General features: G+C 40.9%; 11 protein-coding genes across 11 annotated transcripts; 8 read left to right on the top strand and 3 right to left on the bottom strand.

Moving 5' to 3' along the window:
- Positions 1-245: 245 nt before the first annotated feature.
- BEWA_031840 (translationally controlled tumor protein, putative) lies at positions 246-907 on the top strand. The gene is made up of 3 exons (XM_004829940.1): positions 246-398; positions 433-499; positions 534-907. Exons 1-3 carry the CDS (start codon positions 305-307, stop codon positions 895-897), a joined length of 525 nt encoding a protein of 174 aa, XP_004829997.1. The 5' UTR covers positions 246-304; the 3' UTR covers positions 898-907.
- Positions 908-1,020: 113 nt separating this feature from the next.
- BEWA_031850 (hypothetical protein) lies at positions 1,021-1,939 on the top strand (the record flags this gene model as incomplete). The annotated part of the gene is made up of 5 exons (XM_004829941.1): positions 1,021-1,326; positions 1,365-1,488; positions 1,523-1,643; positions 1,678-1,786; positions 1,823-1,939. The coding sequence occupies 5 exons, from the start codon at positions 1,021-1,023 to the stop codon at positions 1,937-1,939; spliced, it is 777 nt and encodes a 258-aa protein (XP_004829998.1).
- Positions 1,940-1,947: 8 nt separating this feature from the next.
- BEWA_031860 (translation elongation factor G2, putative) lies at positions 1,948-4,171 on the bottom strand (the record flags this gene model as incomplete). The annotated part of the gene is made up of 4 exons (XM_004829942.1): positions 1,948-3,392; positions 3,426-3,852; positions 3,886-4,043; positions 4,081-4,171. 4 exons carry the CDS (start codon positions 4,169-4,171, stop codon positions 1,948-1,950), a joined length of 2,121 nt encoding a protein of 706 aa, XP_004829999.1.
- A 534-nt stretch (positions 4,172-4,705) lies between these two features.
- Positions 4,706-6,012, top strand: BEWA_031870 (small GTP-binding protein domain containing protein; the record flags this gene model as incomplete). Its single annotated transcript, XM_004829943.1, has 4 exons — positions 4,706-4,939; positions 4,973-5,398; positions 5,433-5,698; positions 5,734-6,012. Exons 1-4 carry the CDS (start codon positions 4,810-4,812, stop codon positions 6,010-6,012), a joined length of 1,101 nt encoding a protein of 366 aa, XP_004830000.1. The 5' UTR covers positions 4,706-4,809.
- Positions 6,013-6,109: 97 nt separating this feature from the next.
- BEWA_031880 (hypothetical protein) lies at positions 6,110-6,795 on the top strand. Its single transcript, XM_004829944.1, has 2 exons — positions 6,110-6,302; positions 6,336-6,795. The coding sequence occupies exons 1-2, from the start codon at positions 6,126-6,128 to the stop codon at positions 6,525-6,527; spliced, it is 369 nt and encodes a 122-aa protein (XP_004830001.1). The 5' UTR covers positions 6,110-6,125; the 3' UTR covers positions 6,528-6,795.
- On the bottom strand, positions 6,548-9,188 carry BEWA_031890 (set domain containing protein; the record flags this gene model as incomplete). Its single annotated transcript, XM_004829945.1, has 3 exons — positions 6,548-6,623; positions 6,659-8,355; positions 8,391-9,188. 3 exons carry the CDS (start codon positions 9,186-9,188, stop codon positions 6,548-6,550), a joined length of 2,571 nt encoding a protein of 856 aa, XP_004830002.1.
- Positions 9,189-9,615: 427 nt separating this feature from the next.
- BEWA_031900 (hypothetical protein) lies at positions 9,616-12,087 on the top strand (the record flags this gene model as incomplete). Its single annotated transcript, XM_004829946.1, has 1 exon — positions 9,616-12,087. The coding sequence occupies one exon, from the start codon at positions 9,616-9,618 to the stop codon at positions 12,085-12,087; it is 2,472 nt and encodes an 823-aa protein (XP_004830003.1).
- Positions 12,088-12,781: 694 nt separating this feature from the next.
- Positions 12,782-15,082, top strand: BEWA_031910 (hypothetical protein; the record flags this gene model as incomplete). Its single annotated transcript, XM_004829947.1, has 1 exon — positions 12,782-15,082. The coding sequence occupies one exon, from the start codon at positions 12,782-12,784 to the stop codon at positions 15,080-15,082; it is 2,301 nt and encodes a 766-aa protein (XP_004830004.1).
- Positions 15,083-15,205: 123 nt separating this feature from the next.
- On the bottom strand, positions 15,206-17,047 carry BEWA_031920 (hypothetical protein; the record flags this gene model as incomplete). Its single annotated transcript, XM_004829948.1, has 1 exon — positions 15,206-17,047. The coding sequence occupies one exon, from the start codon at positions 17,045-17,047 to the stop codon at positions 15,206-15,208; it is 1,842 nt and encodes a 613-aa protein (XP_004830005.1).
- Positions 17,048-17,867: 820 nt separating this feature from the next.
- BEWA_031930 (signal peptide-containing protein) lies at positions 17,868-18,377 on the top strand (the record flags this gene model as incomplete). The annotated part of the gene is made up of 1 exon (XM_004829949.1): positions 17,868-18,377. One exon carries the CDS (start codon positions 17,868-17,870, stop codon positions 18,375-18,377), a length of 510 nt encoding a protein of 169 aa, XP_004830006.1.
- A 1,897-nt stretch (positions 18,378-20,274) lies between these two features.
- BEWA_031940 (ABC transporter, ATP-binding protein domain containing protein) lies at positions 20,275-24,831 on the top strand (the record flags this gene model as incomplete). Its single annotated transcript, XM_004829950.1, has 1 exon — positions 20,275-24,831. The coding sequence occupies one exon, from the start codon at positions 20,275-20,277 to the stop codon at positions 24,829-24,831; it is 4,557 nt and encodes a 1,518-aa protein (XP_004830007.1).
- Positions 24,832-26,232: the final 1,401 nt, after the last annotated feature.

Consider the following 26,232-nt stretch of genomic DNA (forward strand, 5'->3'; position numbering starts at 1 on the left):
CAAGAGAATAAAATACAAAATTGCGATAATGTAAGACGTTGCAGCCTAAATGGTCCGTAACATCGTGAATGTGTTGTGGGCATTTTAAGTGTATGTAGGCCCAAAGTGCAATCCAGGGGTATTTCTACATTTACTACGTGGAAGTCGTTAAAATTTCAAACTGCAGGCAACAATCACTCCGCCCTCGGGATTATAGTGCTCTCTCCCCTGTGGCCCGTTGCCCAAATCGTCGCCTTCGAACCTCCATTTCGCGTTTTCCCTTTGCTGTGGTGCTTTTACTTTGGTTGTAACTAAACGAGAGAGAATGTTGGTCTACACTGACTTGTACAGCGGCGATGAGCTCTGCTCCGACGCCTACGCCCATTTGGCTCCTTTTGAGCAGGAAGAACTCTCCTCAGGTAAGACATGTCCCCTCCACACAACGCCATTCAGTCGCCTTCGAGGTCAAGACCTCCAAGGTTGCCAAGGGAAACGAAGACTACGGCATTGCCTGCAACGAGTAAGTTGAATTCCACCCGCCCATCACCATGTAGCGATGAAGAGGGAGGCAGTGGCGTCCCAGCTGACCCAAACGTCGAAATGGTCATTGATGTCGTCGACGCTTTCAGGCTCCAGGAGATACCCATGACCAAGGCTGAGTACACTGGCTACATCAAAAAGTATATCAAGAAGCTCACCGCTACCCTCGAAGAGAACGGCTCCGACCGTGTGGCAGTTTTCAAGGAGGGCGTCTCCGCATTCGTCAAGCATGTCCTCGCCAACTTTGGCGACTTTGAATTCTACATTGGCGAATCCCTCGACCTCGAGGCCGGCGTAGTCTACGCCTACTACAAGGGAGAAGAAGTCTCACCCAGACTCGTCTTCCTCAAGGACGGTCTCAAGGAGGATCGTTATTAACTTTTCTAACCTATTCTTCACACTAGTCATCCCCTCGGTGCCCTGGTCCATCACCAGGTTGACCCTACTGCAGAGGCACTTGTAACCTCCCAGTTTGTTTTCCTAACACAAAAACTACTCAAAATGGACACTCTGGGTGATGTCTTTCATAGTGAATTCTCGTATATTTTTGTTTCATGCGATATCAACACGCCCATCAAGGTGTTGACGTTTTCCGGGAAAGAGAGCAAGTTTAGGGATGTACTCACCAGCCATTTCACAAGACACAACCTCCTTCCAGAGGAACGTAAAGGATTTGAAAGCTATTTGATATCGCAGTATGAAGAATCAAAGTCCAAGGCGACTGAGGAACCGAATGCCAAGAACGGCTTCCAACTCACGCAGGATCTGCTTGATAGTACCATAAAAGCAGCAGATTGTAACTACCAGGTTCGTTTCCCTCTTTGTCGCTTTACACGATGCCGTAGATCATTCCCTTGACTCTACCAACTAAACAAACCGAGTATTTGGGAATAAACTGCTACATTGACAATATTGGCAGAGTAAAGAACCTACCAACAAACGCAAGAATGACTAGAATTTGTTCAACAGGTACGTTGCGGTCTATTCCTCAAAATAATTTTAGATATACGTGGAGACTGTTTCATTTCTAAGACATTTGACGATGAAGTCGACTTCAAACGCGTAAATTTCACTCTAGAAGACTACAACGAACTCATGGAAAAACCACCTTCTCCAGAAGGAAGGTTCGTTTATGCCTATATAATCACAACGCTCCAGATGGGATGCCAGTACTGCACTAACAAATGCATTAACAAACCCAACCACACTCCCCAGCAAAGCCAAACCTGTTGAAGAAGTGTCAAACAAGTGTGAAAATTGCAAAAAGGTTTGTTAAAGCTCCGCAAATAACATACCAAAATAGGAGGGCTCCGACCAACTCGTATTGAAACTGTGCTCTCGCTGCAAAAAAGCAAAGTATTGTTCTGTAAACTGTCAAAAGGAAGATTGGAGATTTCATCGCCGCATATGTACAGTATAAATTAAAATTTACTCTGTTGGTGTTACACCCAAAAGCTTATCTTGTATAGACTTTGGAACTGGATTATAGTGAGACATTTCCATGGTAAAGAAACCCCTTCCCTGACTTATAGACCGTAACTTTGTCATGTAACCTGTCATTTCCTTCAAAGGAGCTTCTACAGTCAACTCTTTAACACCTCCATAACCGTCGCTGGAATTCTTGACGTGACCTCTTCTCCTTGCGATATCAGCAACAACGTCACCGAAATTCTTGTTCGGACATACAATATTGACTTTCATAATTGGCTCTATCAGTTTAATGCCAGCAACCTTTGCGCCTTCTCGGATTCCCTGTGCTGTAGCCATTCTAAATGCAAATTCCGAACTATCAACCTCATGATATGTTCCTTCCAGCAAAGTCACCAACACATCAGTGACCGGGTAGTTTGCTAAAAGTCCAGTGTTAAGCTGTTGTTTAGCTCCTTCTTCTACCGCTGGGATGTATTCCTTTGGAATTGTTCCACATGTCACATTATTTGCAAATTGAAACCCACTTCCCTCCTCCAGGGGCTTAATATGCAGCTTAACATGACCGTATTGACCTCTTCCACCAGTTTGTTTAATGTACTTCCCCTCAGAATAAACTTCAGTTATAAAAGTTTCTTTAAATGCAACCTGCGGAGGTCCAGTCTTCAGCTCTAGCTTGTGTTCCCTTTTTATCCTATCAACGACAATATCCAGATGCAATTCACCCATTCCACTTATGATTGTTTGCCCTGTTTCTCTATTTATATGCGTTGTGAAGGAGGGATCCTCTTTTGCATATTTAGAAAGAACAGGTCCCAATCTATCTTCGTCGGCTTTATCCATCACATCCACATGAAGACTAATGACGGGCTCTGGGAAATTTATCGTCTCCAAAACTATTGGGTCCTTTTCGGAGCAAAGAGTATCACCGGTAATAGCCTTAGCTCCCACTAAAGATACAATGTCTCCAGCATGTGCAGTTTTTATCTGTGTTCTGTTATTAGAATGCATGAACAGGAGCTTCTGGACGCGTTCTGATTTCATAGTCCTGGGATTGTAAACGTAATCTCCCGCAGATATGCTTCCTCTGTATATCCTGATATAGGCTTGAGTTCCAAGCTGTGAATCCGATGTTATCTTAAACACAAGCGCTGCAAATGGGAGTGAAAAATCTTCTGTATCGTACACGAGTTGTTTTTCTATCAACTTTTTCGTGGAATAGACGGAATCCGACAATGGCACATCATTTTTCTCTTGTTCAGTCTCCTCTGATTTCAAACAAATTTTATTGGCCTCACATGGTGATGGCAGATAGTCTAATATCATGTCCAAAACTCCCTGAATGTTTTTGTTCTTCAGTGAGCTTCCGCATGCTACGGGAACAATTTTGTTTGAAAGTGTCAGGTTCCTTAGGGATTTCCTAATCTGATCCTCAGATAGCGTTCCTAAATAGTGTTACGCATTAAAGAGTGACAAACCTTGCGATAAAAATTCATCTAAAAGTTCTTCTGAAGTCTGTGCTGCTGTTTCTAGGATTAAGTTTCTGTAAAGTTGTGATTTTTCTAGCATGTTTTCTGGTATATCAAGTTCTTTGTAATCGAAATTCTCCTTGTCCCTGGCAAATTTGTAAAACTTCATCCTGATAAGATCAATAACGCCGTCAAAATCTGTATATTCTCCAACAGGAAGAAATAACGGAACAGGAGTAGCTCCGAGTTTTTCCTTCATTTCATCTAGGCATCTTTCAAAGTTTGCACCCATTCTATCCATCTTATTGACATATGCGATTCTGGGAATGTCGTATCTGTCCGCTTGTCTCCACACAGTCTCAGACTGTGGCTCAACACCAGCTACACCATCAAAGACTGCACAGGCTCCGTCCAGAACTCTGAGCGATCTCTCCACCTTGAAACAGATTAAGATAAAGAGCAAAAATACCTCTGCAGTGAAGTCGACATGTCCCGGTGTATCTATAATGTTTATGCGATGTAGAGGTAATTTCCTGTACCCTCCTCTCCAAAAGCAAGTGGTGGCAGCCGCCATGATTGTGATACCTCTTTCACGTTCCTGCGGCATGTAGTCCATAGTTGCTTCACCTAAGTAGCTAAATGAGTCTTTTATGCTGAGAAATACCATCGTGGACTTCTCCAATCTTAAAAGTGACACCCGTTAAGTAGAGAATCCTCTCAGTTGTTGTCGTTTTTCCGGCATCGATATGTGCCATGATCCCTACTCGTTTATGTTTACAAGTATTGCGTGGCAAAAGTGTGAAGACGACAAACCTATATTCCTGTACCGACTGAGAGCTACACATGTCGATGAGACATCGTTGGCGGCGCTTTTCAGTCTGGTCCTCCTCTTTGAAACGTCACTTAATGGTGTATTCCATCTATTTCCCACTACTTTTGGTCGATAATGCTCGGCACATCGATTAGGAGTTATAAACAGTTGCGATAGTTTTCTTCTTCCAAAAGAACTCGAGCCCAGCTCACTGTGGCCATGTGAGCTTAGTGATTTGACTCTGTTTCTGTGGAAAAGGTACAATAAAACAAAGCAAAGGACGACTGGATGTCCAAGCATGGCATTACCAAGGATATGGACAAACAGGCCGAGTCTCTACATTAAAACGAGGAAGTTGTAATCATTTATGCCACAAATGTGTAAACATCCAGCTGGATATCGCGCGGCGATTCAGAAATTAGTGGAAGGCCGGACGGTATAGGGTCAGGGGAGGAACCACAGGACGCGAGTCTCGCACATTTCAAGTCCAGCTGGATGCTGAAATTGCCTCCATTTTAACAGGTCAACGAGACTTTGTAATTTCGGTGTTTGTCAACGGTTTAATCTGCAAGTTACGGGAAAATGTCAGTCTTTCAGAAAATTGCGGACATAGAGGCCGAAATGGCCAGAACCCAAAAGAACAAGGCCACAAATTTCCATTTGGGTCTCCTAAAGGCAAAGCTCTCCAAGCTTAGAGCCCAGCTCATCGAAGGTACGTTGACCGTCTGCTCTTCATCCTGATCAGGAGGCGGAGGAAAAGGAGGAGGTGCGGGAGAAGGTTTTGACGTCTCCAAAACCGGTGATGCCAGAGTCGGTTTGGTCGGATTTCCGTCCGTGGGAAAGTCCACTCTGCTCAACAAACTCACAGGGACATTCTCCGAGGTGGCAGCCTACGAGTTTACCACTCTGACTTGTGTCCCCGGTGTTATCAGGTACAAGGGCTCAAAGATACAACTCTTGGATCTTCCCGGTATCATTGAAGGTGCCAAGGACGGTAAGGGTCGTGGAAAACAGGTCATTGCGGTCGCAAGGACCTGCACATTAATTCTGGTGGTTCTGGACTCCTCCAAATCAATGAACCACAAGAGGCTCTTGGAGAAGGAAATGGAAGGCTTTGGAATCCGCCTAAACAAAACTCCACCAAACATCACATTTACCAGGAAAGACAAGGGTTTGTCTAGCTTATAGAATATAAATACATGCAGGTGGAATCTCTGTAACACATACAGTGCCACTAAACAACGTCGACGAGGAGATCATAAAGTCCATTTGTCACGAATATCGCATAAGCAACGCTTCCTTTGCTATTCGCTGCGACGCCACCGTCGATGACATTATCGATGTAATCGAGGGGAATCGCATCTACATTCCCTGTCTCTACGTAATGAACAAGATTGACGAAATCACGATTCCGGAACTAGACATTCTCTCTCAGGTCCCTCACTACGTGCCAATCTCTGCACATCACGAGGTACGCGTTCATTCAGTATATACACGTGTCTACAGTGGAACCTTGACGTCCTCCTGGAGAACATTTGGAAGTACCTTGACCTCATTCGCATCTACACCAAGCCCAGAGGAAAGGCTCCAGACTACGAAGCTCCTGTCATCCTCAAGAGGAGCCACTGTCGCGTAGAAGACTTTTGCGTGAGAATCCACAAGTCCCTGCTCTCGCAATTCAAATATGCTCTCGTTTGGGGAAAATCAGCCAAACACAACCCTCAAAAGGTCGGAAAGGACCACTTCCTAGCCGACCAGGATATCGTCCAAATTGTCAAAAAGTAGCTTTCTGTATGTATGAAATAGGTAGCGCCATGGGCCAGACCCTGGACCTCAATGGGGATCCGTTTCTCCCCTCAGATGGAATAAATTGACCATTTTTACCACTCATTTTAAAAATGAGCTCAAATTCCACCGTTCCAAACATTGATGTGGAAATCGTCAAGGGGTTGAGCCAGCCATCCGCCCTGTATGACGAATTGGTCCATTATATTCTCTCAACAGTCGGTTGTAAGCTACAAAATGAATCAACTTTACGCCTAGTATCACACGCAGCTCAAGTTTCACTCGAAAAGGTAAGATTTTACATTTGAACCAACAACGTGCAGTTCTTTGACGAGGCAAAGGTCATGCAAATCGCGAGTAGAATGGGCAGAAATGATGGAGACTCAAAGATGAATATATTCGCCAAGGAAGAAGCGAAGGAACTAGACTACCAAATTGTATGCGAAGCTCTACAAAAGACCCACCCAAACACACACAATTACAACTTGTTCCTCGAACCAAATACAACATTTTGAAAAATTAAAGTTGCCTTGTACTATTCTAGCAACCAAGGGTTCTCCTTTATGATCTCTGGGTCCCGTTCCCCGTAGTCGACGAGCAGTTCCTCTCCCCTGTTGCAAGTGTTTAAATGATACGAAAAACTAACCAGTCAATGTTCCTCTTTGCGACAAAGATTAGCCTTGGATAGTTGTTACTCAAAATAGTCCTGGGAACAATATTTGGGTTCTTTCTAGAATGATTAACCAGTCTTGCTGGTCCAAAACTAATATCTTCTTCAGTTGCATCTATACCATATCTACGTCCATTGTACTTGAAAAAGAAGATAAAGGAACCCTTGTAACTAGTGGACTTGTTGTACTTTTGGTTCCTGAACTTTGCTACCTTCTCAGTGACCAATTCACCCTTGTATTCCATGACAAAATCATCCTTGTTGATCTTGTACGCAGCGTATACTCCTCGCCCCTTCTCTGGAGTGAACTTTATGTGAACAGGAACATAAAAGTTTCTCTTCATACACTCCTTGTATACAACATTCTTTTGCTTTTCAGTTAGCAGCTGCATGCTTTTCTTTATAAATCCATTGTCGTCCATGACAGTACTAATTATAAGTTCATCGTCAGCGTGCTTATTGAGTGTAATCCTAACAACCTTTCCATTTGCTCTGTTTCTTTCTTCAATCTCCAAAAGCTTACGGACCTTCTCGTCGGCGTCTCTCTTAAACAAATCTTGCATTATGATAAAGTTGTTATCCAAGTATCCAAGAGACTTTTTATTATCATGCAATTCGTCATGATTTGAAACAAGTTTATTCCTCTTCCTCTTGTATAGAGACTTTAGCAATTCCGGATCCAATTCCATTATGGCAGTCTTTATATCTCCACAAAGAGATAGATTCCAAAAAATATTCGGACAAAATTGAGCAATGTTATTTATGGTAATCACCAAATCATTTTCCTGTGCTAGTGATTTCATGTAGTTAAAACATGTTTTCAGGACTTTGTCACTAAAGAGTGTGACACGATCGTGTTCAAAGTGTTTAGTATAAATTGTAGGAAATTTAATATCTATAGAATCTCCCTCACTTAATTCCAACCCATTTGCATGGTAGAGAACTTTTCCCTCATTAGCCTTTACCAAAGGTCCAATGGACACTCTTTTAGAAAAATCCTCACCTCCAGACGGCAAATTATTATTCACTAGATAAAGAGAAAAATTCTTCTTAATGACAGATTCAGACCTATAATTTGCAATTGACATGTTACAGCCATCAATGTTATCATTGATTTCTGTCCCAATTAAAAGCTTGCATTCCGTTAGCAAAACATCTGGGATTTCTGAGTCATTACACGACTCAGCATCACCGCTTACGCTAGAGGAGCTAGATTCTGAACTTACACAAGACTCAGAATCTGTGGAACAATCCTGCTTGAATCCTTCATCTATGTATTCCTCCCTCTTGCGTTTCTTTACTCCGTTACTCGAGGGGCCCTCGTTTAGGTCAACCCTATTACTGCTCACAGAGAGACACCTCATATCAAAATTAATTTTATTTGAGCGTTGAACAAGAATTTTTAGGCGATTAGGATCAATGTTATCATCTTTTCCAAAGAGATAACTCCTGTAAAAAACATAGTTTGCATCTGATGAATCGTGGTCAATGGAAAGATCAATAGCATCTGTATGCCCATTTAGACACGTTTGACCGCCATTCTTTGTTAACTTAACCTTTTTGGTCTGATTTACTGAACGTGGAACAACTTTAAAATACATACTCTTGAAACTGTAAGAGTATATGACAATAAATGGTGTGTGATTTGGAACGAATGGAAATGCTTTAAATTCCTGTAAATTGACGTGAGCATTGGAGATAAACGTACGCTGACATCTTGTATTATATCGACACTATATTGAGTGAAAGTTAAATATAGTTTTTCAGAGTTGCTATACTCTGTAGAATTCTGAAAACAGGAAAGTGATGGTATCCTCATGAGCCCACTGATTTCAGAATTTGGTAACCAAAATAACGTCAAAGGCTGATGATCGTGAATGTAACTTGCAGGTTCGGCCCCAAACAAACTATCTACATATGATGTGAGATTGCTTTCAACCGGTCCGTTGGATGTGATTGTGCTGTTACACTTTATCTGCTTATATGTTACATTTGGTGTAGAGACCTCGAAATTAGTATTGTTTGCCGAAGACGTTAGAAATTCCTTTGGAGTTTTGTAGATTTCGTCATTGTTGTCTGTGTGTAGTTCCTGGCTTGTGGTTACTTTTGGGAATGAATATTTTTGCGATATACCCAAGACCAGCCTACTTTTATAGCTTGGTGTCTTTGATTCTCCAATGTTTAAAACATCTTGATCCAGCGTCTCTCGTTCTGTTATTTTGTCTAGTCCATGCTGCATTGACCTCCCATTTCGCTGACAAGTCTTGCCAGAGTAGAGCCTGCACGGAGAAAGGTGTACAGGTATGGGTGTGCACGTTATTGAGGACTGTGAGCACCTTGACGATGGGGAGTTATTCTCAAAGTCCATAATATCGTCCTTGTAGAGGGACTCATCAGAATCCGTAGAATAGGAAGGAATGATGGAAGCATACTCCGAGGAATAAACCCCCTTGTTAGCCCTCATTGCTTGATGGAAATCCGTATTAGACACGTCCTTTTGTAACATATTTCCTGCAAGGTGAGATAATAGACATGTGCGGTGAGTAGCCAGTATCCTACAGCCGTAAACTGGTCATGTACTACACATTAAAACCTCAGAGGCAAACCACACGGAAATTAGCCACCAGATACATAAAGTGAACAATAAATGGCTGATTAAAGTGTAATCGCCTATCAAGTTGGCAGGATTTTTAAAATGTGTGCTCCCCTTGCGGAGAAAACGACAGCAAGAGGATGGGGTGCCGCGAGAGGCTGCGTACTCTCAGCCTATGAAGGAAATTAGCTCATGCGTGAAAGTTTTTTCTACGCCTGCAATTATGTTGTCCCTTTGTGTTTGTAGGTTTAAGGGAGGGACAAAGGCTCCGGAAATGCCTCGGTGAGAGTCGCTAGAGACAAAAGGGCAAATGGCCGCAAGGGTATGATCAGATAGGAAAATGGTCAGCTATACACAAAGCCTAACCTCGTCAAAGTCGACGCTCTTTAGAGTCTTTAAAGCCATGCTAAAGAGAAGAAGTGTCTCGGGAATTGAACAAGTTGAAGCCAATTTTGACAAGTGTCTAAGTGAGACATTGAAGTTGTACAGAGGCTCAGGAGCGAATGTGTGCAAGAAAAATGATACCACTGCCAAAGTTGTACCTCGTGTCTTGCATAGGACTCTGGGAGAGGATGTTATGCAGTCCTACGATATCACGGTCTCAGTACAGGTACTGGCCTTGTATGCGAGAACAAATGCGCTAAGGAATCCCAGGGCAATATATCCATTTATATGTAGGCTTAATATGCTCATTATCGCTACAGAACATTATATACACGAGTTCTCCTTTGTGAAGATAGCGCTTGTTCTCAACTCTTTGGCAAATATTCTAAACGCAAAAGTCGTCCCGAACAAAAAGGGTCACGAGTCACTTCTCAAAGTCTCTGTTCCAAAGGAATATGTATCTAGCAATTTTAATCAGCTTTATGAAGCCTGCAAAGATCGAGAAACTTCTGGAATACATGATGCCCTGAATAGGTTAAACCGTCTCATAGAGTCACATTTGAAATCGCTACTATTTCTCAATATATTCCACAAAAATGAGCATTTAAAAGACTTGAAAGCTGGAGAACCTGACTCTCATAGCATATGCATGATACTAAAGTACTACTCTCTGTTTTCCAAAATCGATGAGAAGCTTCTCTACTTGATATACCTATGGATCAAAGAGTTTAAAGAATGGAAAGTAATGGATCTTATAAATATAACACGATCAGTGACGAAACTATACAGTGTATCTGATGCAGTAAATTTGGAAATGTTTGAAAAAACACTGGTGGAAGATGTAAAAAGGACGCCATTTTTCCTAAACAACCCACAAATTCATCCTGCTTGTAATAAAGCGATAGTCTTTCATGGCAAGAAAACTGTTGTAAATGTTGTGCAACTAGTACTTTCGCACGTTACGAGGGTTAAATTCCACGATAATCCAACGCTAGAACAGATCCAAACTTATATTCACTCTCTAAATACAGCTTATACTGGAGGAATCTGCAAAAAATTGGACGTGCATGACAGGTTTATGGAGCTAATAACTTGTGCAAATGTCGTTTTGGAACACGACAAAGATGCTACAAACTTCATAAATTTGCTCTACTTTGCCAATTCAGCGCATACTGAATTGGATATTATAGAATTCAATACCCTCGCATCACTCTTGTTTACAAACGATAATATAAAAATCCTATTGCAACTAGAACCTGAGATTTTGCCAAGGGGAGATCCATCAAATTTAACAAAGACACTTTTATATTTGAATACATTAGAGAAAAACAAAAAACAATTGGCTTTAAATGAAATTAAAATTATTGACAAACTTTTCAATAAATTTCTAAAATACGCCTCGGATGTTATAAAAGACACTCGCACTTTTGCAATCTCTGAAATTATTACCCTCAAAAAAATTTCAAACAACTACAATAGTGACCTCAAAAACCACTTACTAAACATATATTCAAACGCTTTATCTAACCGTAAAGGTCTGTCCTACATGCTTAAACAAACGGATGATCTGTTCGTCTTTCTATACTCTAGCAATTGGAACATTGGTGATGGCCTCCACAATGTAATAGGATCGTTTTTGTCAAAAAACTCTGCAGAATTTGTAAAGCATGATATTTATGTCTTTTTGAGGCTAATTCAAAATATATCCCGCCTGTACAGAATTAATAAACATTGGTCTACCATCTATGATATGAAGTTGTTCTTGCAAAATATTTTCAACTCAAACTGGGAAGCACACATCGAGCTTCTCATTGATATAATATTTAATTCAGTCACAAACACAAGTTTAGATGTAAATGAAGTTACTTCCGTATTAGTTTTGGAAGAATTGTTCCATAAATATTATTTGCAGATGAGCAATCCTTTAGAAGGGGATGCAAAAAACGTTACACACTCAAATGTTAACATTACCCTATTTTCTAAATTTTTTCACTTGTCATGGTTATTAAAGGGGAAATCTGCTAAACTACACGAGATCTGGGCAAATGGGTTACTTGTCTTGTTGGATTGTAATACCCTGTTCAAAAATAAATGTACATCAAATGATGGGAAACCAGCCTTTCAACCGTTAAACAGTCATAACTGGTCATCTTTTAGTGCTATAATTGTAATTGACACGTTACTGAGTCTAAACACTCAAGATTTTAAAAGTCCACTTTCTTGCGGTGATCACAAGAAAATTTTTGAGGCAATAGATTCCATATTTCTCAGTGTTATAGAGCACATATCTACGTTTGGTGACAAATATTCGCATATTTCCAGGCTGTACGAATTTATTATAAATAGTAATCAACGTTTAATGCCATGTAATAATTTGGAAAGAATCGCATCATCTCTGCACTCATTCCTAGCAAAAGATAATGCATAAATACTGTTTTTTAAACTCGCTTTATGGCTTTAAATTCTAATATTTCTCAACATGCTTATGTAAACTTCGAATAGTGAGTACTAGTTGAGTAGTTCTCAAGTACATGTGATTCTACCTACAGAATACAGATAAACAAAATATTCACTATTTCCGAAAATGGGTAGTACATGTTTGTGAGCGCGAAATATTTATTATAAAGGCAGTTTGAAAAGGTGGTTTAAACATGGAGTGTCACTAAATTCTTCAAAACAGGTCTGTAACAAAGTTCAACTATACCACATTTCTAGGAACCTGAAGAAGCCGTTCTATCCACATGAGTTTTCGAGGACCAAGAAATGCTTACAAGACCCATGACCATTACTTCCCTCCAAAAAAGCTTTTTATTGCTTCACAGTAATATGTCTCCTTGGCTGTTTTACTGGTCTATACATCTTACTGCTGAGCGCATTGTATGTTATGGACTCGGTGGAAGTTGATTGGATAGACGAACTAATTTCTACTGACGTGAGTATTGATTGCACTACTGAAGACGGTGTTGATAGCTGTTCATCTTGTTCTGTGGATAGTCTCTCTGACGGTAAGCTAGTTGTGAGGGAGGATGAATGTATGGATGAGGAGGTACGGCTAGATGGAGGATAGTACTAGACCATAATTTGAAGTATGTAAGGTAGGATATTAGCAAGCATCATCATGAATGTCCACAATAAACATAAAGAGAAAATGTCCAAATGGAGAAAGCAGTGACCACACAACTGTAGAATGCCCGAAACACAACCGCCACTATAATGTTTCTCTAACTAATGTATACAGTGATTCTAATGCGACAGATTACAGGGTTTGTAGGCGTACGAGGGGTAGGAGAGTAGCCATCACTCGCCTAAAGTATGGTAATGAAGAACTTAGTATTTTAGATGATGGATCTACTAACTTTATTGAAAAACACACTGAGATAGAGGAAGTATGTACCTACTATAGCTCAACTTATGATAAGGGTAAAGATGATATAGATAAACCTCTCCTACTTGGATTTAAGGAGAGTAAGAATGAGGGATATACTTGGTACGAAAATACTGGAGATAATGTGACATGGCAAAGGATTGATGACAAGGGGAAATTTCCTAAAATCAGCAATAAGTCTACTCCTCAGTTTTTAGGTAGGCTAAAGGATCTCACCTGTAAACTCCATAATCTCCACTTTGTCAACATTCAAGAGATAGGGAAGTACAAATGTGCATGCAATGAGACCAAAGTTACCGCTATCAAGGAGAAAGATGATGGATATATCAAAGGCTATAACAAGTACAGGCATGATTACGACAAGGGTGAAAGGTCAATTAGATATGGAAAGTTTCATCTCGAAGATGAAGACGGCACTCCACTTACACTCACTCTTGAGCATACTCCTAACCTCTCCGTCTACTACTGGGTAAAGGATACTAATCGTACGACACCTCTTATTATTGAAGTTGCTGTTGGAACTATGAAAGTTTATTATGGTAATAAAGGGGAACCACTCAACAGAAAATGGGAAGAAATAAAATCTGATAGTGGTGAATTACAACTCACAGATGAGGAACTTAAGAAGGAACTTAAAAAGCTCACCTGTAAACTTTTCAGATCAGCAGGCATAAGTGATCCTGATCAACAGCAGTACATAAATGAATACTGTAGAAAGGACTGGTGTAAGAATGGATTAGAACTTCATTGCCAAAATGAAAATGAAGAGGAGCGAACCGAGTCTAAACAACTAGGACATGGAATCGAAAAAACTGAGGAAGATAAAGATGGGTCTGAACAATATGAAGAGAAAAAACTTGGCGAGGAAGAAGAGCTATCTGAAGAACCAAGTACTGGTCCTTGTAGCAATCTTGGAATAGTAGACATTGGTAAAGAACTATTGGAAGGTGTTGTAGGAGATATAGCTTCTGTACTAGATGAATCAGCTCTAGTTGGATTGACTGGATTAGGTATAGCTAGTGTAGCTATTGGAGTGGCTAAGGGTCTTTTTGCTGATGGAGTAGGAGGCCCTGCTATTTATCCTAAACATGAACATGTAAAAGAATCTCTAGAACTGGAAAGTCAAATAGAATCTAGATCTGGAGAAGAATTGGTGGCTAAAAAGGTAAAATACTCTCCTGTGGATTTTCAACCCGAGGAAGAGGTGACTCATGATCAGCCTGTTGTGGCTGCTAGGGCTGAAGATAGAGCTGCTTCTGGTACTGGAACTCTTGATCCAGAACATCTTGGACAGAATGGAGTTCAACGTGAGGAGGTCCCTGCAGCTGACTTATCTGACCAAGTTCCTGACACAGAGTCTGAGACTAAGATTCTTCTACAAGGTACTCCAGTTGCTCAGATGGCTGAAGATGCTATCGATGGTGAAAGACTAAAACATCTTATTGTTAATCCTGGTCCATTTGGTGGTTATAGTCCCTTATCTGGACTAGAAGGTGATTCTGGTCCACCTTTATCTCTACAAGGTAGTAATCCTAGATTTATAGGTGGTACTCCTCAGTCCTTACCTAAAGCTGAAGGAACTACTGCTTTTCCCCCAGTAATTATAGGTGGTCATGGTCCTCTCGGACTTATGGGTTATTCTAAACTAGGCCCTGGACTAGAAGGTGAACAATCTCTTGTACCTCCTGAATCTCTTCCACCTGCTGAAGCTGAATCGGCCGCTATATCCTCAGGCCCTGGTTATGGAACTCTTCATAATAATGGTCCTTCTTCAGGTCCTCTTGGTCCTGGAGTTCCTTCTCCTCCGATAACTCTTCCTCATAAACCTCATGAAAAATCTCCTGAAAAGCCTACTAATCCTGGTATAGCTATAGGAGTGCCTACGGGCATTCTTGGTACATCTGCCATAGCTTGTTTTGCGGGTTATAAGTTCTATACGAAATATAAAGGAGATCCTTGGGTTAGACATGGTTATTCTGGAGTTTTTAAAGAATGTACCATGTTGAGTATGCGTAGACTCTTCTATGCACCCCTATAACAAAACGAGTAATGCTGCATACCAATAGTTAAACTGAGAGACTCTCTAGCATTCCAGTATACCAACAAGAGAGTAGTCTAGAGGGGGAGTCTCTACCACCTACCAAGGGTAGGGATGAGAGTACTACACACGAGTGATTAGAAACGACATGATATTAGGCCATTTCCAGATAGTAACACCGATGATGCCACCTATGCCAGGGGTAGCTGACGCAGTAATTATGCCTTCTGGTGATTTAATGAAGGTAAGTGCCTTCTGAACAATCTTCTGTAGGTCAACAGAGCCTTGTCCTTCAGCGCCGCCTTCAGATCCAGAAGTACCACTACCACTAGAACTACTAGAGCCTTCTTCACCAGCAGGTCCTTCAGGACCAGCTTGACCAGGTGGAGTATGACTAACAGCAGTTTCTTGTTGTTGAGATGAGACTGAAGTAGAACCGCCACCGGAAGATCCAGAACTACCACCATAACCGGTACCAGTACCAGATCCTACACCACTATTTCCAGACGTATGACTACCTCCTGAACCAGTAGAGCCTCCACCATCTTGAGGGGATCCAAGAGCAGGAGTAGTACCACTACTACTTGCATGTTGACATGTAATTTTAAGTTCCTTGCAGATTTCGTGGAGTACTTTTTCAATGGGTTGCTTTATGCTAAGGGAATTCGGTGTGTAGCTTTGAAGGGAATTTAGACCAGTGTATATCCAAGTGTCATTTCCTCCAGAAGTCCTCTTGAACCATGCACTTCCTGATCCTTTATTCACATATAGTAATAATGGCTTATTCTGATCATCACTTTTACAGAAGTAAGCATAAATCCCGGTAATCCGTCCAGAAAGGTTTGAAAAGGTGTGGGTATCACCACCGCTCTTGAACTTGTGAATGCTAAGGATAGCTGAACCAGTTGGAAGGTGTAGATATGAAGTATATCCATTGGGTACATTGTTACGACTGTTCGGGAGGACTTGAATCTTACTATGCACATTCACTCCACAACAATATTTACCCCTCTTTGATAGATCTGTTACAACAATATCGTTTCGCAGACAGTTTTGTTTATCTAGATGATCCAGCAATTTTCCAGGGTTTATGTTGCGGTTCCTGGTTAATTTCCCATCAAATGTATAATATTCTGATTGTGTTCCACTAACAGGTACTAGTCCTATGACCAATGGTTTAATCTTACCTCTGTCAGTTGAAGAGTAATAGACATTAACCTCCTGATATTGCTTATCAATATCCTTTATGTTGAACGAATGTAGTTTATCGCCATGTGCAGCCGAGAGTAGTTTTATTGGAGAACCAAGGCCACCAGTATGAGTATATTTATCAAATCCTTTATGATCCTTACTGTTGCATGTTACAGTTACAATGGGAACATTCGATAATCCTGTGCAAGATACCTGAGGACCATCTCCTTGTTTGACGGAAGGATGACCACAGTAATCTTTATCTGCTTGAAGTTGTATGACAACTACATCCTTAAATTTATCGTTGAGTTCAGGTAGGACTTTATTGTAGTCTGATAAATTAGCTGGATATACAATCCTTTCAACTCTTTCCCATCTGTTACTAGTGTCATTTTTTCGTCTATAATAATTCAAATTGGTTGTACCAAGGCCAATGACCAGTGGAAATGAGTTGTACCTATCACGCAGCCAGTATACCACCTCCACTGTCTTATGGGTTTTAAATCCAACCGTATCAAATCCATGTTGTTGCTTATCCTTGTAATTTATAGCCTTCAGTTCATAAGTAGTTGATGACCATCCACTATTGTCCGGAAGCTCATGTTTATAAATTTTGTAATTCTGGAGTGGTTGTTTCTCCTCACCTTCATCACTCTTTCTAATCTCTGGTTCATCTGTCCTAGTGATGCCTATACCATTCCCATAGTATATGGGTGGAGCATTATTTTTAGTATCCCTGGAAATATCTGCAACAACAGAATATGTACCACCCATATACTACCCTCATCCATGTTCCTCCATTTTAATCAGATTCCTCTATCTCTACCATCATTATCTACCTCTCTCTTCTCTTCCAATGTCTCAACTGGTGTGAACAGAATTGTCAGTATGGATGAATGAATGATCAGTATACAAGGATGAATTGTTATAACTATGTAAACAAGCAATACGCAATAGGCGTGACAAGAGACTATAGGTCTAAACAAACAAGGGCACAGATACAAGATGGGCTCGGACTACTCCATGTTTTTGGACCATACAGAGACTCTTCAAGACGGATATTGTTAACCATGGACTACTACGGGAGGAACTTTGAGGACTTGATTACTGAAATGAAGGCTCCATAGAGAGGATAATGAGTACTTCTTCCTTGACTTGTTCACCAGTCTACCGAAAACACCTTTGCATAGAGAGGACACTCTAGATACTAGAAAGACGGTAAGAATCTACAGATGCCCTGGGAAACACTGGCTTAAATACTGGAGATAAGGAAGAATGTTTTACTACTCGGGAGAGTATGAGGTATCTCCCTAACCCATTCCTTCAACCATGCCTGTGAGTCTGGAGGATCAATACTACGGACATTGTTGTGACAGTCCATCTACCAGCATGAAAGTCCCAAAGTAATATCTGATCATCAGGAAGAATAAACGTCTATACAAGGTGTTATTTATCCCCATCAATCTCTGCATTCCTGGGTTCCATTCCCAGTAGACAACCTCCACAGTATTATTAACTGATCAAAGATATTTTACGTATCACTTATATATCTGACTTCTCAAGACCCTTGTTATTTTTACAAAGACTCTACAAGATGAAGATTCTAACAGTACTATGGACAGTGTGTCTAGTGAGACTCTGTCGTGGGAAATTTAGTAAAGCAAAGGCTGAAGGTATAAGGAAAGAGTCTCTAAAAGCGATCCTAAAGAAACTACAAGATGCCACTAAACAAGAACCTCTAACTTCTGTACCCAATTTCAAATCCAAAGTTGAATCTACCCTATTCAATGTAGAAGAGGGCAAGGAAGATGGTGTAAAAGTTCTCAAACTGACTGCAAAGAATGGTACTAAGACTACTGAGCTAAAGTATGATGAGAAGCAAATATGGTCCGGTAAAGCGAGATTGAGTAAATCTTCAAACCTTGTGGAGGCTATAATATATTTTTATAAGGAGAATCCAGCATTAGTTACTATCCAGACCATTAAAGGAAGTACTGAATCCATTGTTTATAGATACTATGATGGTAGTAAGTGGCAGAATAGTAATGAGAAGGACTATAGAGAATTTTTGGATGTGCTAAATGAAATGAGTAAATCTGAATGATCACCTCCTAATCCCTATTCATATCCTTCTAAAGAGGCTTCTCAGTAGCGACTAATGCAGTATACCAGAATACCATAATTCGATGCCTTGTTCATACTCCGTTAGAGTGTGCATGCTTAATTAATGGTAGTCTCTTACATTTATAGGCATAATAATGAGTGTTACTGATCTATAGTCCAATGCAGACCATCCATTATTTATGTGCGAGATGAGAGGCTTAGAAGGGAATTATAAGAGATGCTATGGAATCTACAAGGATAAAATGGAATGGCAGATAGATGTGGAACTTTAGTTTATCCAGTGACAATTTTTTCTCAAGAAAGGAGTAAATATAGACAGAAGCTAGTCGGTTTCTTCTTCTTCTTCTCCATCCTTGTTAAAATTCATGAAATCTCTGTACTCATCTGCACTGCATGTATAACTGATAGGTTGTTCTGGGAACGCTTTAATCACATATTATTAGGCCTATATGAGTGTATGTCTATACTATGCAGTTATTCTGGAAGAGTACCTAGACTTTCCAAATTAAGTCTCGACTCCCTGCCTACATCTTCAGTCATGTGATAATCTTAATAAACGGATACTGTAGTAGAAACCCTATGTATTCGCATATATTGATGTCTTGTACTGTACTTCTTTGAATAAGACTCATGTATTGACTTCTCCATTTTGTGGTAGAGCATTGATATACCCTGGACTAGTCTCCAGACGTGACCATCTTCACAATTTTGTGGCGATGCAAAGCAGTGGGAAGACACATAGCCGTGTGCATATAATCTGCTTGCCTGTGGATGGTACATTATGGTGAAAATACAGAATAGGATCTTTGGGACTCTGCAGTAGAGGGCTTCCCTGGACGATCAGGAATGACTTGTTGGACGAGATACTCTAGCGTAAGCAGTCTCTGGCTATGTTGGAGACCAAGATATGTATATTAAGACCAATTTACAAGGATAAACGGGAGAAATTGAGCCTGCAAGTACCTTGATACTGTCTGTGGACAGAGGCAGCAGAAATTCCATTAGAATCTGGGTGGACATTACCGGAGCGCTTCAGTATCTGCAGTAACTAGTCTATAAAGCCTCAGCATGCGGGTCTACAGACGCCGAAAGCGCATATGTCCCGAGAGCCCAGACAAGGTCAAATATGGACATAGCAGGCCATTCAAGCACAAATTCTCAGAGGATTGCGGCAGAAAACAACAATACCTTTACATAAACGAGAATGTAGAGCACAACTCTCGCGCGATCCCAGATTTAGCAACCCCTGCATCCCTCCTGCGGTAGACAGGCTCTCAAGTGGAGATGGAGGACAAAAACCCCGCATTTCTGACCAGAATAGAGCCGATAAAATTCTAGTAAACCGCAACAGGTACGCTGGTTGCGCGAAACCTCTGAGAAAGGGGAGGCTGCCGGGTGTTCCGGCCGAGTAGGCACGCGAAGGTGTAGGAGCTGAGGGGCGCGGAAGGAATCACTAGACAGGCGCCAATGGCAGAAAAATAATATAAAAGGCACATTAAAATTGATAGACAGTTGATTTTGTCTCTTTTCCACTTTTGGGAATTTGGTCATGGGGTGTCGGATCCTGCTGAGTTTAAAACTTCCGTTGCGTGATCAAACCACAATTGTGGTACTGTAGACTATCTTTTGACTTGGAAATGTAGTTTTGTCCTCATGATTCATGTCTAGTGTCAATTTCTTCTACAAACCCCTTGTCTTTTGCTGGAGCGTCGCGAAGGATGAGGTTCATCTAATTTTGCCCCTTGGCAGCGCAGATTCTCCCCTTTAGCGACAGTTTACGACTCTCTCCAAATTTATGGCCATAGGATTGCTTCGTACTCGTGCGGAGGTGGTAAGAGCAGTTGCTTTTCCCTTGTCTATCGTCTAGACTAGGCAGGATGATGAGCAACGAGACTATCGATCCACAAGCAAGTGGCCATTCCCTCTGGGAGGGGGAGTCCATGCTCCATCAAAAAAGGTCAACTGCATCAGATGAGAGAAAGCTTCGGTACTTTGACGAAAAGAACATCTTCAGCGTTGTCTTTTTTATTTGGATGTACAAATGGGTTAAGGCGACCGCGGAACGATATTTGGATCCTTATATGCTTCATCCGCTTCCGATAGGTGACCAGATTCTCATATGGCAGCCAACATTCTCTAGACACGTTAGCGATGGCATCGCCAGTTTGGAGGCTCTCGGAGAATCCACAAATGGCAAGAAATCGGAAAAGTACATTCTATGGAGAGCAATTTGGTTGACTTTTTGGAAGAGGATCCTCATTATTCTTGTGGCAATCATCTGTATGAACGCCATCGGAATGGGCGCGGCAATTTCTCTCCATTATTTGCTTGATCTTTTTTCAGGTGGAGAATTTGAACTCTCAACGTTCGGGGGATTGACTGTTTCTATAATATCAATTGAGCTTTTCAAGGAGATTTGTATGGACCACATAGACTATCATGTACGGAGGCTAGCGATTGTCATTGACTCTTGCCTTCGTGTCACAATTTTCCAGCATGGTTTATGCTACAGAAGAAGTCAATTTGGAAACTTCCAGTCCAAGGAAGGAGCCTGCAAGAGCATCATACACAATTGCTCTGGAGAAGACAAATGCACAGACAATCCACTTCTCTGCCCAGCAAGGCGTTATAAAAACAATGAGGTCACACCAAAGATATACAGTCTGATTTTAAATGACTCATACTTTATTCCACTTTTTGTAGAGTGTCTCACAGGCTTGATTGATTTTTTGACTGCATTCACATACGGACTCATTTTGATCAGCCAGCAGTTTCACATGAAGGCACTCACTATCCTCATAATTTCACTCTCTCTAGTGGTATGTATGGTTATAGTAGAACTTGTAAATGGCCTTTTAATGAAGGGATATTTGGGCATTAGGGATCACAGAATCACAAAATCATTTGAAGTGGTTTCTAGTTTGCCCCTGATTAATAAGATGTTTCTTGATGATGTTTCTCACAACACAGTTACAGAGGCTAGGAATGATGAATTGCGCTTCATTGTTATTCGTTTCTTCCTCTCGATCCTGAACAAGGTTATAATTACCTCTATTATTTGTGTGGACATTATTTTTCTAATTAAAGATTTCGTTCAAGGTATGAGTACATGTCCAAGTGTTGATAAACTGGATCCTTCTGGACTGCTTGCATCAATTTTCGTCCTTTTGAAGATACTAGGCCCCTTATACCTGATACCTCTAAAGCTAAGGCTACTTATATTCTCTCTTACATCATTAAAGAGGGTAGAAGCCTTCCTTAGAACTTGTTCACCAAACTTTTATCTTCCGGATAACAAGTTTACTGGGGATATTCCTCTGCCAGAGGTTAATCCAGGCAAGGATAAGACGTTACCAAAGGGTCTAGTTGTAATGTTCAAGAAGGCCTCCTTTGCATGGATCAACAGTAGAAAGGATCTTCTAGACAACACGGGTACTACTTGTCTTAGGAACCTTGACTTTGTCCTCAACTCTGGTGACCTTGCCATCATTACCGGTGCTCAAGGTTCTGGAAAGACCAACTTTGTCAAGGCTATTCTTGGTGACATGACTCTTGTTGAAGGATCAATGGCTGTGTTGCCTCTATCTACCAACATGCCAATATTCTATGCCTCTCAGGATGTATGGCTACAAAAGGGTACCATCAGATCTAACATTACATTTGGTCACAGATTTGATGAGGAGCTTTACAAGACAGTCATAAAAGCAGTTGAACTTGAGCATGACATATCCACTTGGGAAGGAGGTGACCTGCGTAAGATTTCTGAACATGGTTACTCTCTCAGTGGAGGTCAGAGAGTAAGAGTTGGACTTGCCCGTGCCATTTACGCCTACCTCATCTTCAGTACGACTAATAGGGAAGATAACAATTCAAAGTGTTCATTCTTGGTAGTCCTTGATGACTCATTTACTGGCCTTGACCCATTTGTAGCCAAGACTATCTTTAGGAATCTCTTTAATGCTCATGACGGATTATTGAAAAATAATGATGTGGCCACAGTACTGACTATCTCAAGGAATATGTTGGATGTTTGTGTATCATCCGAGTCATCGGAGTCTTTCCCAGATGCTCCGATATATTTTCTGGAGAACAAGGGTCTTGTGCAGAGCAATAAGCTTAAATCCCTAATAGAGCACGAAGTTGGCCATATTGATATTTCTCTTTTATCTAATACTAGGGCCTTACTTCCATTTATGTCCAACGAGGTTCGTAAGTTGTGTAGTTCGGATGATTATACTCGTGATGGACGAAGGAGGTCAACGGAATCTAGATACTCTGATTCGCCAACAGTTGATGACTTGTATGCTAGAATAAACCTTAAAAGCGATGAAAGGAAGGGATTCAAGCCATATAGGGTATATCTTCGTGCAGCAGGCTGGCCCATTTTGTTATTTCTTCTAATCACCATCATTTTTTCAACATTGGACAACACAAAATTTATCATCACTTCAAAGATATCCGATATAATTGTTGACTACAAAAAAACAAATGGCGGTAATGATGATTTTGCGTTTTCTGATCTTGAAGACTATTGCATTAGTGCCATGAAATGGATCATTATTCTTTCAGCATCCGTTATGGCTGGAACCCTCCTTCGTGCAATTCTTATGACAATGGCATCTTTTAATGTTTCACGAAAAATTCACGAATATTGTGTTAACTCAGTTTTTGTAAATAGCTCGGTTGTTGTAAAGATAAAAAGATCAATAGGTGGTATTATCACATTTTTGTCCATTGATACTTTCCTTATTGACAACTTTCTGAGCTGCTTTATACACGACACGTCTGTACTTTCGATAGAAATGATTGTACATTTAATTACACTACTCTTTTTGGTACCATGGGCTACTCCACTTGCTGTATTACTTGGTTTGATCATTCTTCGGTTCATCGTATACTACTACATAAAATCCTGTAGAAATGTTTTCCATGCACGTTTGGAGACATTTAATCAAATAAATACGACTATTGAAACAGCTATATCGGGATCATCTGTGTTTCGTAGTTTCAAGAAGGAGTGGGAATTGGCAAATACTATGGTTGAACATGTGGACTATAATCTTCGTTGTGATTATTTGACATACTCTGGCATGACTTGGAGTTCTATTTCATCCAGATGTTTGTTTTCTCCATTGGCCATATTTATTCTTGTCTTCCCTCTTGTTATCTCACGGTACTATGGAACAGAAGTACAAGTTGGATATTATGCTATGGCATACTCAATATTTTTAAGTTTCAGTGGCGCATTTGCCAATTTTATAAAAATTTACTGTCTCCTCGAGTTTTGTTTGGTTCCGATGAGGAGATTTGAGAATTTTGTCCCTCCGGATACTAGGGTAAAGTTTCAAAAGAAGAGGAACATTCACCAGACGGATTTTGTTGTAGATCGGTCCGAAGAATTTGAAAATATATTTAATTATGATATAAAGGGAAAACTCCGCGTAAGGCGTAGTAAAGAGTATTTATTGAGGAGGAAGAGTCCCATGGGCCTCAAGATGCTTTTCCATAACCATAAGGTTAATATATTTGATGTGTCCCAGTACACTACCCCGGGACACAACAGGATAAAGTTGGATAATGTAAGTGTTTATACACATTCTCGCAAGGATGGAACGCAATTCCCTATTTTAAAGAATGTCACATGCTCGGCTGATGCCTCGGACATTATTGGTATCATCGGCAGAACTGGTGCAGGAAAGTCTACCCTATTGTCAGTGCTCCAGAACCTGGCGGAGAATAGAGATGGTTCTGTTCTCCTAGACGGTTGTGATTTGAATGATATGCCAAAGAGCATGACTAGACAGATCATTGGAGTACTACCTCAACTACCATTTGTATTCAGAGGATGGACTGTTCGCAGATTTGTTGACCCAAGAATGTTATTTGATGATATCGATATTGAAATGGCTTTGGAAAATTGTGGCTTGCTAAAGTTTGTCGAGAATCTTCCAGGTGACAGGGGTCTCGATACAGTCATTTTGCCTGACCACTACCACAAGGATATGCCAAAATACTGCAAGAGAGTGTACTATGGGCCTAGTTTAAGACCGCATAGATCGTCTTCAGATAGTGTTAACATTGACCATGGAGCAGTCCTGTCAAACTCGCAGTTGCGTATGCTATCAGTGGCAAGACTAGTACTGTACAGAGAATTTTACAAGATACTCCTGATAGATGAACCTCCAGAGGACGAGGTCGGAACATTCAAGACGGTTGATATTCCAATTTATGAAATTCTAAGGGCGCACTTCCAACACTGCGCAACCTTCATTGCGGCTCATGATGCAAGTGTGCTACGTCCCTGCACCTCAGTTTGGGTTCTTCACAAGGGTTCCCTGATTAGAACATGCAAAGCCGAGGACACAGCCGACAGTGATTCACTGTCAAAGATTATAGAGGATTGTATTTTACACAACACACTTCACGCAGTCTAAATAGAACCACATTTAGTTGTGCCGAATGGGCACATTTAACTTTCACAAACATACTCTTACATCTTCTAAGATATAACAGATTCCATGTTTATGTGTATTAGTCCTAAGGAGACTAGTAGAGAGATGAGGATTGTAGGCGCCGGAGCACCAGAAAAATTTGAAATTAGCATTATGCGGACGCCACACGGCAATCTTTAGTAAAAGGCGAAAGATTGGTGCGCAATGTGACGATCACTGCTTCATTGACCTTCCAGTGACACCCTACCAACCCACCACTCAACAACACTTATGTCGGGTATACTCACCACCTCATACACCAGTCAACAAGTCACCCTAACTCTGACATACACAACAACCAGAGTCTCTCACTACTACCAGGACTCTCAAAGTACATGTAGAACCATATACTCACGCCACTCCCAGATAGAATGTCCTTTTGACCGACATCACTCCATGTCTCCCAGGTCCTCAACCTACTCCCATCATGACCTCACTCAACCAACAACTACTCAACCTTCTCTCCTCATTCACAAAAGAAACAGAAAAACATGAGACAGGACTCTTCAAATTTCCAAAAAAAACCACCGTCGTCCACAAATCACTACCGGCTCTCCATACGTTAAACTATATTCGTACAGGGTAAAGTTATTGATGTGGAGTACCAGTGTGTTGTATATGCTCGCAGGTCCGGCGAAGAACTGGTGACTTTCTCAGGGCCCTGAATCCGCCAAGCGACATCGAGATATTGTTATAGACAACTCAACACACTAAACTCTATTAACTAGAGCTACGCAGACAGCTAGAGATCAGATTTCCTTTGTTATGGAAATAGTTAAAGATTCGAGTATTCCCCATCAGAGACGAATCCTCTCAGGGCTGACTGAGAGGGCCCTCTTGACCAGCTGATGGCCACGGGACAAGTTTATATATTTCGTGTTTTAATAATCATTTTAAACTTGACAGTATTTTAATCATATATATGTAAATGTAGACACAATTAGGTGTTGATCATTAAGTATCACTGTAACTTGACCAATTTTAAAAATAAATCGGTTTTTATCACAATTGTAATGACAAGACACTAGTGTAGAAGGTTGGTTAATTTGTAATCTGATTTATGTGTATGGCACTCTGCTAGCTTCATTACTTGCCATTTGTCTCTCGCCAAATGTTTCCCGGCTCAGAAGCTACAGTATTGACTTTTGTTTATACTCACAATCCCACGTAACTCATACTTTCCCGTAGGTACCAGGTAATTGTCACTATACTACCTGTAATTCGCCAAAGTTAATGTTCAAATCGCAGCTTAGACTTTGAATATGAAAGATTCCCCTAAATTTTGCTATAAAATTCACAACCCGTAATAGGTTCATTCCACTAGATCAAGGGATACCAACTACG

This window comes from Theileria equi, chromosome 1 (genome assembly GCF_000342415.1).
Source record: "Theileria equi strain WA chromosome 1, complete sequence".
NCBI classification, from domain to species: Eukaryota; Apicomplexa; class Aconoidasida; order Piroplasmida; family Theileriidae; genus Theileria; species Theileria equi.